Raw genomic sequence first — 14345 nt, 5'->3', positions numbered from 1 at the left:
ACCATAAAGGAAGTTAGACATCAGTTGTGGAGGGACTACTACTCAGTTTTTAATTCTGTGTGAGCATCACTGTAGAAGAAAGTGCTTGCTCGGTTTCCTTCAGAGCACTCTGTCCTCTCACGGGGCACATGCCTTGATTTCATGAACTCCAGGCATGTCGCGAACCCCAGGCATGCAGCCCGCTGCCAGAGCACAGTCGCAGGCATGATGCAGCGCCCTGAAGATCTGCACGGACTCTGGCGATGACTGGGCTTCTTGAGTTGGGGAGAACCATTTATCTCTCCAGCTTTTTCTACAGTAAGATTCCAGGATGTTTGTGAATCTTTCTCATAGACCATTACTACCTCTATGTCTTTTTTGTATATTGCTAAAATGCATTTAGAGTAAATTTTTGATGCATTGAAAAGGTAGTAATGTAAAAAAAAAAGGAAGAAAGAAAAGGTAGTAATGTCCCACTTATTTGTAGTCACCTATCTCAGAAATATCAGAAACTTATCCAAGAACCAAAAACTGAGGAATAAAGGCCTCTGAGCAGTCGAAGTTGCGGTTAGAAAATCCATGCACTGTGCTCACGAAGCTGTTCCTCGAGCCTTCATTCAGAGCCTGTTCCCTTGTGCTCCCAGCGCGCGGAAGTGCTCCAGAAAAGGACAAGCGGGCAGTGTCCACTGGGCAGCCCGTGAGAAGGAAGAGTTTCGTGAAGTGCAGACTGCCACCGTGGCTGTAGTGCAGTTAAGCAGACAAACTCAATTGAGTAGCCCCCAAAACTACCAATACATTTCAGTTTAGTATGATAAAAAGCATCCCATACTAATAATGGTACACATGGTAATGACCCTGAGTTGTTAAGATAGAATAAATTGTGTTCAGAGGAGGATATAATTTTTAAAAGACTTCCACCAAAAATATTTAAAATTTTTTAAATGTTTGGTACTTGAAGGGGAAATTTAGAAAATTCATTTTTTAGGTTGTAAGAAAATATTAATATGCATTCTCGATCTCTAAGTTAATTTTTATTTAAGGATATTTAATGCGATTGGCTGATAATGATAATGGCTCGTATTTGTGTACACTTTGTAGGTTTTTCTTTGCAGTCATTCTGTGTGGTAGATGGGGAATGTACTCTACTGAGACCCAAAATAGTTAAGTGTTTTGGTCAGGGTCATACAACTATGAGTGACAGCAACTCTCCACCACTTTGCAGTACTATGTCCTGTAACAGACACAGACATTCTTCATTTTAGTGCACTTCACAGATGTTGCTCTTTCTAGGGGGGTTGGGGGAGTGTTTGCTTTTTGTTTTTTGTGGATTGAAGGCAACACCCTGCAAAAAGATTAGGACTTGCTATATTGCAACTCTCGCTTTGTTGCAGTGGCCTGAACCTGCAGTATTTCCAAGGTGTGCCTGTATCATCCCATTGGCACCACCTTATAGTCAGAGCCACAAGGTACCTTCTGGGCGGGGCCCTTCAGCAGGGGCCTCCTGGCTTCTCAGACCGCAACGTCTGCAGCTGCGTGAGGAGTTGGTTCCACTTCTGCGTGCATCCTGTTGAGTCCTAGAGTTGGAACTGACTTGACAGTCCCTCACCTAAGGGTGTCACAATGACTTCCCTGTGCTGAGGGGAGGAGATAATTGCCCTGCTCACAAGGCATAACCTTTTGTGTTGTAAAGCAGCTCTAACAACAGATTTCAGTAGTTGTTTCTTGATTTTATTTTGTTTTGTATTTAGACATGTTTCAGCATCTTTATTCCCCACTTGGTCTTAAAATCTCCCTGAGTCAGAACAGAGAAACTGAAACTGAGCGCCTGCTTTTTGTGTTTTGTGCTTTATGTACATTATCTAATACCTCACAACAATCCTTTAAAATATTGATGTTCAGTTCTAGCTTATAGATGAGGAAACCAAGGCTCAGAGAGGTTAAATAATTTGTCTCCGATTTTGTGGATAGTAAATGTCAGAACCAGAAGTAGAATATAGGTTTTTTAGATTGCACAATCTTTGCTCTTTCTACTAAAACCCCACTGCTTCAGAGGCCAGAGCAGGGTTGGGGTTGGGGGTAGGAGCCTGATGTAGGCCACCTAGGCTAAACTTCCTATAAGGCACCTCATGGCTGGGAGATAAAGTCACAGGTTGAAAAGGATTAGCTGGAAGATATTATCAAACACCATCTGTTCAGCACATTTATTAAGCTGCTCTCAGCACTGTGCCCTGTTACATGAAGAGTCAGGTAATAGGCTCCTGAGGAAATACAATCCAGAGAGAGACTGAGAAATTGTATGAAACTCCAGAACATTGGGGCACTCCAGTGCACACGGGCTTAGTAAGACCAGACATCCAGAAACACAAAGCAGCTCTTGAAAACACTTGACTGTCTAGCCAGGAATTGCCTTCCGCCTATTTTGAATCTTGGGCCATCCTTTCCTGCTGCCCCCCACTATCCAGCTTAAGAGTTGTCCTGTGTCACTTACAGAAAGGGCTTCTGTAGTGTATAGTAGAAAGACTTCCTGTGGATTATTAGAAAATGTGTATTGAAGGTCTAAGAGAATGCCACAGTGGGGCTGACTGAGACATAATACCTAACCCTGTGCTGACGGAGCCTCACAGTTCACAGTGCCATTTCCTGTCTGTTTCGTCACTTAGAGGCTAGGAATCAGAAACTGCTTGTCCTTCCATTGTTCAGTGTCTGAAACGTGGAATTATTGGTCTCTCTTCCTCCACATGCCAGGAAAGGGGTAGAAGGATTCCTGCATTGTTATTTGCAGAATTTAAAACCATATTAAAGCTATAATTTCTCTTAAGTATCTCTAAACCAAGATTTATAATATAATGTATCTGAATTTTTGTCAGTGTTATGGACTTATAACCAATTATTACTTAACAGGAATACCCAGGCCTAAAACAAAAGTATTGTGTTGAGCAACTGGAGTTAATAATGTAGCCAAAATTTTGTTATTTTAACAAGTTTTTTATTTTCAACATGTCTTCTTTAGAAGATAAAAATTATTTGTGAGTGCTCACTTAAAAATGTGAAGGATGTTGTCTCTAGAATTGAAGCTAGAACAGCTTTATATTTTAATTAGGTAAATACTCATTTATTGAATCAGAAGTATGTGGGCATTTAGAAGCAGTTTTGGCCAGAGTGTTCACTCTCTTTACAGCATGAGTAACATTAGGTGAACTGCATAATGTAAAATTGCTTCTTTGGAAAATGACCATACCAATTTCCTTCTTTCTCTTTGTCTAGTGAGAACTCAACAGAGGCAAGAGCAGTAGATTCTAACAATCAGTCGAAGTCCCCACTGGAGAAGTTTATGGTCAAACTGTGCACTCATCATCAGAAGCAGTTCATTCGTGTCCTCAACGATCTGTACACTGAATCCCAGCCGGGCACCGAGGACCTGCGACCTTCGGAATCTGGAGCAATGGATGCATCCACCTGCAGTGCTGGTTGTGCCCCGCTAAGCACCAGACATAAGGAAAACGATGTTTTGTGTCTCGATATGAAGTCTCCTCCTTCTGCAGACTTGGTAGCAGACTCATCAGACTCTCACAGCCCTCTCTGCTTTACAGAAAAGGCCCCGAAAGAGTCTCCTCCCAAGACAAACTCTGTAGCTGGAAGAGAGAATGCCTTGACTGTTGTCCAGAAAGATTCCTCTGAACCTCCAACCACTAAACCTGATTCCGGGAGTTCAGTGGATAGTGCCACTCTGGGATACCTCAGTACATCTAATTCTTCCTCGTTCAACTTCCATCACATCTCCAAGAGCTTGGAGGAGCAAACCACTGGACAGGAGCAAGACACAAATGTGAAAATGTGTGAGGATGGTAAAGACCATGTGCAGAGTTCAGCTTTAGTAGAAAGCCTAATTGCAGTAAACACGGCAGCTGAGAATAGTGAGGAGAACAGCAGCTGTATTGTTTCTCAAAGAAATTCATTCAAAGCTTTATCAGAAGAGGCTTGGGACTCAGGGTTTACAGGGAACTCATCTAGAACTGCTGACAAAGAGAATACTTTACAGTGTAGTTCAAAAACACCTGTGCGCCAGGATTTACAGGCAAGCGAACAAGATTCAAGGCCAAAGCAAGAGAACCATCTTCACTCATTAGGAAGAAATAAGGTGGGTTACCATTTGCATCCCAGTGATAAGGGCCAGTTTGATCATCCCAGAGATGGGTGGTCAGCTCCCAGCCCCACACCTCCTGTGCACAAAGCATCCAGTGGACATTCACGAAGCAAGATGTTACCAGCCTCCATTAAGACAGCACGGAAGGGTAAAAGGGCATCAGGGTTACGGATAAATGATTATGATAACCAATGCGATGTTGTTTATATCAGTCAGCCAATAACAGAATGCCACTTTGAGAATCAAAGATCAATTTTGTCTTCTCGGAAAACAGCTAGGAAGAGTACTCGAGGATACTTTTTTAATGGGGATTGTTGTGAGTTGCCGACTGTTCGCACGCTGGCCAGAAATTTACACTCCCAGGACAAAGCAAGCTGCTCGACCGTGGCATTGGAGGCAGTGGTCACACCCAAGCAGGCCCCTGTAATCTCAGCCCCGAGACCTATCGCAGACGTGCAGCTTCCCAGAGAAGACAACACTGAAGAACCTAGTAAAGAAATAACCTCCCTCGAGGAAGGAGACAGAGATGCTTCATCTGAAAAGGAATCTCAAGAGCCCGAGGTCTGCCCCACAGTGAGTGAACCCAATCCAAGCAGCTCACCAAGGTCAGAAGAAACAACAACCTCCAACCTGGTGTGGCCTCTCCCTGCTGACCTTCCTGAAGAGGACATCCCTGCAGACATTTCCATGGTCTCAGTTCCCACAGCAAGTGGGATTTCTTCCCCTGGACGAGACCAACAACCAGTTGAACTGCTGGATACAAAGGAGATGAATGAACCTGAAGACTGTCACATGGGTCCCTTTCCTGAGAGCATTTCTGAGGAAGGCAATGAGGATGTTGTTACTAGGCCTCATTCTTCTCCTGAGATGGTGGGCAGAGCAGAAGGCCCTCTGTGCTCAGTAAATCAGAGTCCCCCAGTGTGCCTGGAACCTCCCAGGAGCCTGGGAGAGGCTGAGGATGCACAAAGCATCGGTACCAAGGCCAAGACTGAGGATGCTCAGGAGCTAGATCCTGACCCGCTCTCGAAGGAAAGCAGCACTTTTACTGAGGAAAACCCCAGTGAAATTGAGGAAAGTGAGACAGCAGGTGATACAGGAAAATCAGGGGAAGAGGGCAGTGATGTAAAACATCCTTCAGAAACAGATCTATGTGAACAAAACATTGACTCACCTGAGGAGAGCTCAGACAAGAAGAAAAAAAGTAAAAAAATCCTGGAAGCCTCTGATAGGTGCCTAAGAAGTCAACTTTCAGATTCTTCCTCTGTTGACAAGGGCCTAAGAAATCAAAGTTCAGATTCTTCCTCGGCCTGCCCTGAAGTCAAGGTTTCTAAAAATCCTGGTGTAAAACGTTCTAAAAAAGAAGGACTCCCCGGTGGAACAACACCTGAGGGCCTCGTGACCGAGGGTCTCCATCCAGAAGCTCTGGCGGACACTGAAAACCCAGATGTTGATGAAAATCCCTCAGAGAAGGATGCTGAGTGGGAGAGCGAAGGAGGCGGGCTCACCACCAGGCAGACTTTTAAAAACAAGCTGGCAAAAGAGGTCCAAGGGGATGAAGAAGATATTTCCCCCAGCAGCGAGCCTATAACTACAGTTGGCCAGCCCCTGCCTGGAGAGAGACTGGAAATCTATGTCCAGTCTAAGCTAGGTGAGAATAATGCTCATGACCCCTTAGAAAGTGTCCTGTGCACTTTCCCAGAGCAACCAGAAGAGAGCACAGGACCTACTCCTGCACGAGATGTGGAGGAGGTTGTAAGTGAGGTGGGCGGTACAGACACCCAGCACAAAGACGATCACAGCGACTTGCCATCCACTGTGCTTGGGTTGTCAAGCAGTGGAAGTGGTGACGCTGCTGGACCCCCAAAATGGGCACCGAGGCTCACAAGACAGACCTCTTTGACCTACAACCTAAGACATGCTCATTCTCTGGACCCCTTGGATACTACAAAAGTGACTTCAGAAAAGGAAGCAGCACAAGAAAACCCAGCACCAAAGGACAACGAAGCTTCAGAGAGTGGAGATCCTTCAGAAGAGGAGGATGTGGAGGCAGTGGTTGACGACCAGCCAAAGTTCGTGGAATGGTGTGCCGAGGAGGAAAACCAGGAGCTGATCGCCAACTTCAATGCCCAATACATGAAAGTTCAGAAGGGCTGGATCCAGTTGGAGAAAGAAGGCCAGCCAACACCAAGAGCAAGGAACAAGTCAGACAAACTGAAGGAGATTTGGAAAAGCAAGAAAAGGTCACGGAAATGTCGGGGATCGCTGGAGGCTCAGAAGTTTTCCCCTGTTCAGATGCTGTTCATGACGAACTTCAAACTGTCCAACATCTGTAAATGGTTCTTGGAGACAACCGAGACCCGGTCGCTGGTAATCGTGAAGAAGCTCAATACTCGTCTTCCAGGAGACACGCCCCCCGTCAAGCATCCTCTTCAGAAATACCCACCTTCCAGCCTGTACCCCAGTTCAGTACAGGCTGAACGCCTGAAAAAACACTTGAAGAAGTTTCCCGGAGCTACTCCCGCTAAGAACAACTGGAAAACGCAGAAGCTTTGGGCTAAATTTCGAGAGAATCCCGACCAAACGGAGCCAGAGAATGGCAGTGACAGCGGCCTTGGCCCCAGTTCTGAAGACAACAGAGAGGAAGTCAAGGAAGGTAGGAATAGCCACCCTCCCACAAGCTCACCTACTCCAGCCAGTACCCGGATCCTTAGAAAATATTCCAATATTCGAGGAAAGCTCAGAGCCCAGCAACGCATGATCAAGAATGAGAAAAAGGAAAGCCCAGTCAGTCTGGCTGTGGAAGGTAAACAGAGTTGTAAAAGTGTGTGCATCAACCCTCTGATGTCCCCCAAGTTTGCCCTGCAAGTGGATGCCAATGGCTTTCCCATTAAGCCCAAGAGCACTGAAGGAACAAAAGGGAGGAAAGGGAAGCAGACATCTGAGGTCTTGGCAAAAGCAGAAGTTCAGAATAAACGCAAGCGGACCGAAGGCGGCAGCACTCAGGACAGGAGGGACAAGGGAGCTGCGACGAAAGCCAGCAAAGAAAAGCATATTGATGGGGCCACCAAAACCCCTGCTGCCAAGAAGCCAGCTGCAAGGGACAGAGTCAGCCAACTACCCAAAAAGACATCTTTGAGAGAGAATAAAGTAAAGAACCTTAAAAAGTCCTCTGGGAAGAACTGTCCTCCTTCCAGGAAAGAAAAAGAGAATACAAACAAAAGGGCTACCCAGCCCACCGCCTCGGAGACAGTGACAAAACCGGCAAAGCAAAAAGGGGCAAGTGAATCTTCTTCGAGACCACAGAAAGCCACAAACAGGAAGCAGAGCAGTGGAAAGGCTCGGGCCAGACCCTCGACGAAAACCCCAGAGAACAGTGCAGCCCAGAGGAAGCGAAAGCTGAAGGCAAAGCTGGACTCTTCCCACAGCAAGCGGAGGCGACTAGATGCAAAGTGATCGAAGGGTGGTAGCCAAGAGTAAAACTGCTCTATAGAAGTAACCCTTTATTTTGCATTAACTAAATTCGCTTTTATAAGCTTATCAAGCCTTCCAAATCTGCAGTTAATGGAGAACACCACAGTTTAAATGTCAGAAAATGCATCTCAGATGGAGAAGGGAACTTGCCGAGTCTTTCTCTGAGGCTGAGTAAGGGAAGTTATATATTATATTCTGGTTGTTCCTTGGGTTTTAAACTTGGAACCAAGCAGTTTTAGTTTTTAAAAGTACAGTGCCTTATTTATCCTTTTTGTGTTTAAAATTTACAAAAGCTAAAAAGCTGATCTATGTGATTAAAGGCTTGTATTTTATACTTGATGCACAAGCACTTGTACTGTAGCCGAGAGACCGCCGTCGTGCACATAAAAGCAGCTTTCCAGCCGCTCCCGCAGCGGCTGTGCCTGGGCAGATGCGCCTCTTTGCTGGTCCCAGCAGCGAACTTCCCTCTCTGTCTCGTTTGTTTAAGTGATATTTGAAAGCTAAACCAAATCATTTTTATGGTATGTGGAGAATGCAGAGGGCATTTATAATTGTTGTGAAAGGTTAATATTTCTGTTACCCCTTTTTAAAAACTCCTATTCGTTGTTGTTTACTCCTCTTAATTTTGATTTTTCTCACTGGAAAAAAAATGGATTCTAAATTGTGTGCCCATGAGACAAAAAGGTGTGTCACCAGGTGTGAATTTTGGTTTATGACCTCTAAAAGTTATTTGCATTACTTGTTCTTCCCATGCTTTTCATTTTTGCATTTTTGGCCTTTTAAGCTTGCTAGCGTTCTAACAGGGTTCTGTTGCCCCCGTCCCCACCTGCTGTAGCTATGATTTGCCAATTAGGATAAGAGTGACTATTCTACTTTTCTCTTTTGCCCTAAGTACTTTTGTATTCAGAGAAAGCCAAAATGTTATTTCCAGTAACAGAAAAGTTTAAGAGTGTGTGTGTGCATGTGCATTTGGGTGCATGTGCCTCTGGCTACCAGCCACAAATGTCTCCCGACCCCAGTTCCACAGTAGAAGTTTTTTCTTCCCTGCGTGCAGTGCTAGGGAGTTCATGAGCTGGGTGATCAGCACAGGCCACATAGTTCAATGTGGCCCAGGGTTTCTATGAGTATCCCGCAGACTACTTTGGCATGGGACTCAGAAAGGTCAGAAGAGCACAGCATTATGTGATGGTCACAGCAAACGTGCAGTTGGAGGAAGCAGCTTCAGGATCTCACAGTGGGCCCACACACCCTGCACCTGGAGCTGATGTTCGTGTGGACTACGTGTTTTGAGTGGGTGTCTGTTCTGACTGGTTAGCACCAGACCTGCAGTAAGCGCTTGTAGTTTCACTCCTGCCTCTGCCACGCCAGGCTCGAAGGGGAGAGCTGCGCTATTTGGAACTGATGATGTTTGCCTTCCCCAAGTGAAGCCTGAGATGGGTGCATTGGCTTTACCTGGGTGCCTCTAACCTTGCCCCGTCCTAACACAGCGTGTACTCAGCATTTCACGTTGGGCCACTGTCCAAGAAAGGCTCGGCTGTTAAAGCCTCAACCAGCTTCTCTCGCCTGCTCTGTCACCAGGATAGGCCTGTGTGGATAGTTGCTACTCTGTCTCTTCTGTTAAAAATTGTTCCATTTAGATTGTTCAGATCAGTTTAGATAAGCTCAGATGGACTTTTTTCTGTGCTGTAGTTCGTTTAGACCATGATGAAACAGGCCTTCTACCCAAGCTGCAAAAGCCTTGCTGTGTGTGTACAGTGAAGGCTCTGGTGACTGGGTGGTGCTGGAGAAGAGCATCTGACTCGCGGGAAGTTAAGAATCGTAGATAACTTCGTAGAGAGTGAAGCTGTCTTCAGCGAAGCCTTGATTTTTCTCTCCCGATGTCTCCTCTATCCCACAAGTCCCTTTTTTCCTTTTCAGTATCTTTGTGGCCATTCAAGAGCTACCTATATTAATGAAACTGCTGAGTGTGTATGTTGGCAGCCCTTTCTCAGCATTAAGTTGCACAGAAGCATTAATATGTTTTGAGTAGGTTTCTTTAATCTTTAGAAAGTGGTTTTAAAGTTTAAAATATCTTTTTGTAGAGTCGTCACTGGATCCTGTGTTTGTGGTGACTTACAGCTGAGGTTTGCCAATGTCAGGTGTGTCGATTCCTGCCGACACGTTCAAGGTGCCCCCTCAGCTGCGTGTAGACTGCCTCGGGAGGGCGCCTGCGTCAGGCTGGAGAGAGGTGTGAGGCAGAGAGCGGGTGGAGCTGTTGCAGTTCCAGGTTTATCACTCATTCCATTTAGCTTTCTAAGTTCTTTTTCTTTTGTAAAAGCTTACTTCAGATAGTAGCCTTCTCTCTCATTCTAAAAAGCATTTGAGAAAAGTCAACAATATGTATGTATTTATTTATACACCTAACAATGCAATGGATCACCTTTAAAATCAACTTGCTCTTTAGTGATTACATTTAAATAGACTGGGAATTCTACCTGATTATGAGATTAAAAGCTTAGAATTATTTTTGTATTTGTTGAATCTCATTTTTGCTGATTCAGTTAACTTTGCTAATAGAAGAAAGAAAAATTAAACTCAAGGGCTGACTGCGGAAGACCCGTTTATACTCACAGCAGCCGCTGCCCCCGCCCCCACCCCCGCCCCAGACACCTGCAAGCCCATGCTTGATACGACGTGGGTCTCCCTCGTTTCCCCTCTCTTACAGAGGCCTCCTTCTCATCCCCTCTTCTCTATGGCTTGCCACCACCTACAAAGGCAGTCTGTGCCACATTCTGGATTCCAGATCAGAAGGGAGTTCTGCTCCTGGGCCTGTGCTCAGTGAAGTGACTGTCCCCATGTCGGAGCCGAAGTGGGTGACTAGAGACCACTGGTGTGATCTCTCAGCTTTTGGAGGCGCTGGGAGATGCCTGGGCAGCAGGCACCGAAGCTCTCCCGCAGCTCCCCAGAGCTGGGCCCTCTTCTGGAAACCCATTTTCTGTCCCATGAGGCTTCCCAGGTTTGGGAGGATGCCGTGGAGACTGCCACCTGAGTCGGGTCCAGCCTCACCCAGCACTTCCTCAGACACGTAGCAGCAGTCTTGAAGCGCAGCAGGAGGGCCATGAACCTGTGTTCTGCTCTTGAGGCTTCCTACATAGGAATGTTGCTAGTGTCTGTTAATCTGCAATTGCTGGTCCCTTTAGTTGCTCAAGTAGGCCGGTTCTATTGTGTCTGTGTTTCACTCAAGACTTCCACACAAGCCCTCCCTGAGAAATGATCTCAGGCTGTGGCTTTCGTGCCTCATTGTTGCTGTAGTGTACGGATAGAGAAGTGCAGTTAGTCATCCCTTCACACATGCAGTACTTTTACTGGAGTCCGGGCACGTGAAGCACTGGGCCAGTGAACTTCCCACCATTCAGACAGGTTGTTAGTGAAACACTTCCAGACAGGTTCTTTGAACTGGAGTTGGTCTCCTTCCTCTCTTGTGATGGGTTCTGTGGTGAGGGTGGGAGCTCTCACTCCCCTTTATGGGCAGTGTGCCTATTGCTCAGTGGACCTACGAGCCAACAGGAAAGGACAACATGCTACATGATGTCAGCTGGAGAGGCTCTAGTGTCACCATCAATCAGTATGGGGTCTTGCCGTGGCACCTAGGACAGGGGTGGAATTTGCTGAGATGCTGGCCTGGGGACCACACCCAGTCCTTGGTTTAAGATACTCTGCCAAGAGTCTGCAGCCCGTGGGCTGGTCACTCTTTTGTAAATAAAGTTATATTGGAGCACAGCCACGCCCATCTGGTGTGGCTTGCCAGCAGCTGCTTCCCCACAGAGGGGAGGAGCTGTCTGGGCCTTAAAAAGTTTGCTGACCTTGCTTGAGAAAATTTTCCTTTTTCAGGAACAGCCATTCCCTGATGTATCTTCTCCTTCTGCCTCTTTGCCTCTCTGCCCTCTTGTTTTCTTCCTCTTCTTACCTCAGTTTTGTTCACCCTCTTACATTTATTTCTTCTTACTGCAAAAGAGACAGATTACATCATTGCTGTAGCACGTTGAATACCAGCCATCTCCTGAAACTTGAGCGGCCTTAGCCTCCTATGTTCCTTTTTAGAATTACCCATCTCAATAACCAACAGGAGGCCCCCTTCCGCCAGGAGTTAGAACCCATGAGCAGATAGGATTCAGAGTTCTGAAACGGTGGGGCCGGGCCTCTCGTTTGCACTCCTTCTGTCACAGACCTGACTGGTGCCAGCTTCACTTCTTTTTTTTTTTCTAAAGTAAGCCAAGATTTTGTTTCTTTTGAGATTAGTTGGATGTTCGGTTTTCTGAAACTCCTGTTTAGATATGGAAAAAGTCTCCGTGAAGAGAAGACAAAGCCTAATGACGAACAAAAAGAGTTGTGTGTTATGTAGTATTTGGGGCCAGCTGCTGGGAAGGTAAAAAAACTATTGGCACCGATACTTTTTTCAGTCCCGTATTCTTCTTTCAAAATAATTTTATTAAGGGCAAGCCAACAAATAAAAAATAGATTCTTGAAGTGCTTTAGAAGAGAATAATAGAAAATTGGAACACATTCTAACCTGAGTGTGACTGAGAAGTCATCGTTAATAATCTTTAGATCAAATCCTGTCAACTTCTAAGCTGTTCATTTTCCCCCTCCCCCAAAACTCAAGGGTAAGTTTCTATGCTGTTTTTTAAAATGAAATTGAATGTCATGTTGGTGAACAGTTTTTGTCAGTATCCCCAAGAGAGGGGAACTGTTTCAGTTGTTTTGAAGCAGATAACTATCATTTTGAATTCTAAGCTATAAATCTTTGTCTCATGGCTTGACACCCACTGAAATACTACACGTTTTTTTTCCGTAAACATGAAATCACATTTATGTGTCATCACATCTGCAAGCCCATCCTCACATCCCAGCAGTAAGTACTCTTCCCTGTGCTCACTCCCAAATTATCTTCAGGGAAAGAATAAAGTAAAAAGGTTATTGTATTTAAAACAAGCAGGATTATGAGAAGCCTTTGAGGCAGTTGTCAATATAGTCAGCCCTCGAAACATCAAAACAAGCTGCTGTACTCTGCCACACACGCTTTGGAAGACGTCAAGGGCCTGACCTTCAGGCTGAAACCCACAGCTCTGATGCTGCTCAGGGCTTTGTCAGGCTGTGCCAGGGCCCGGGAGCCACCCGAGCACTTGGTGAAGGGCGTCCTCGTTCATGCTCTTGTCCTTGGAACTGAGCTGGAGCTGGTCAGTTCCTTCCATGACCACCCGTCTGCCTGATCTTCCTCTTCACAGAGCTGGTAGGTGACGCTCTGTACTTCAGAGCCATCCTTTGCTCTGTCCTTCAGAGCAGGTGTTGAGCAGTTATGCTGTCTCGGTGAGCACAGTGACACACGCTTTCTCCCCTACCTGGGACCATTCCATTTAACACAAGGTACTCAGTAGACAAGCCATGTGAAAGTGTAGACTTCCTATTTAAAAAGACAAAAACACCCAAGTTTTTTAATATGCCAGAGATTGGAGGAGTGCATTTTACCTTTTTTACAAAGGGTTATTAAAAAAAATAATAACAGACTGTATGTGGCCTTCACAGCCTAAAATATAAAATATTTACTACTTGGCCCTTTACAGAAAAGGTTGACCTTTGCATATGTCATTCAAAATCAAATTTTATGGACAGTGACGTACAAACTTTTCCATGTAGCCCAGCATTGCAGCATTTCTTCCCTTTCGGATTTTTAGGGTACCTCGTGCATTCTCGGCACGCGGCTGCCATGGCACATTGCCCCTGAGTGATGTTTGTGTGTTAAAGAAAAGTCCCCCTCATTGAATCGTAGACATACCCCCTTAGCTACTAGGATAAGTATCAAGGGACAAAGTCTTAAACTGAAAGTACTACAGTCTTTGTCATGTTCGTGAATCAGGGTGAACTTGACTCAGACATTCCTCCATGGCATTGCTCTACACAAATAGCCTTTGCCTTTTGGAACCTTGAACCCAGACCACCCATCCTCAGCTCTAAAGTACCAGCATGTTGATGGCACCTTCTTGGCAAACCAGCAACTTTAGACCGAAGTTCAGGGCGCTCTGGCCTGGCCAGCAAAGCTGACCTAGTCTGGCCAGACTCGTGGCTTTGAGGAGCCGCTCTGTCTTCCCTCTTCCGCTTCCGCCCCCAGCCCCGCCCTGGAGGCGTCTTCTCTGGAAAGTCTCCCACCTCCCTGTGCTTCACTGGAGCATTTTGCCTTTCATCTCTCTCTCCCCTGATGTTTCGTCACTGCTTTCCCCTATTGTTTTCTGTAATCCGCACCTCATGTCTTGTAGCTAAAGCTGTAGTATCGGGGAGGTAGTTTGTGGAAAAGATGCTATACAGGCAAGATTTGCATAACTTTGTATATTTATACCACAGGTAGAGATTAGTTTTAGAGCCACTATAGCTTAAGGTTGTTAGTTGCACCCGTGGTTTCTGCATTCTCAGTAGTTCTAGGAGACTCTTAGTGACTCTGGTTTCAAATACATATTTAATACATATTTATACACACCACTGTGGAACTTATTTCACTGTGTAAATAGCGATATTTTCCTGTTCAAATGCTTCTATAGAAAGTATTTATTTTTAACAAAAAAAATGAATTGTCAAAAGGGCTTTCCAAAAACGTGTTCTTTCTGGCCACCCGCCCTCCCCTCAGTGGATGAGCCACAGCAGGCATCCACGAACCTTCAGACAACACAGTGCAGGCGGAAGGATGGGGCCTTGAGACCCTCACTGGGGGCAGCTGCAACGT

The 14345-nt window shown here is 45.7% G+C and overlaps 1 protein-coding gene across 6 annotated transcripts in view; it reads left to right on the top strand.

Annotated features, from left to right (window-relative positions):
• LCOR (ligand dependent nuclear receptor corepressor) overlaps positions 1–14189 on the top strand; it is a 140999-nt gene extending 126810 nt beyond the window's left edge. For all 6 annotated transcript variants that reach the window (XM_037050838.1, XM_037050836.1, XM_037050832.1 and 3 more), the window contains one exon: positions 3244–14189. In XM_037050838.1, the coding sequence (XP_036906733.1) occupies positions 3244–7576 (4333 nt within the window). In that variant the 3' untranslated portion in view covers positions 7577–14189. The remainder of the gene's footprint in view (positions 1–3243) is intronic.
• Positions 14190–14345: the final 156 nt, after the last annotated feature.

Source organism: Sturnira hondurensis, unplaced genomic scaffold (genome assembly GCF_014824575.4).
Source record: "Sturnira hondurensis isolate 20B ecotype Veracruz unplaced genomic scaffold, ASM1482457v3 Scaffold0006849, whole genome shotgun sequence".
Classification (NCBI taxonomy): domain Eukaryota; kingdom Metazoa; phylum Chordata; class Mammalia; order Chiroptera; family Phyllostomidae; genus Sturnira; species Sturnira hondurensis.
This window is presented reverse-complemented; position numbering and strand designations above follow the sequence as displayed.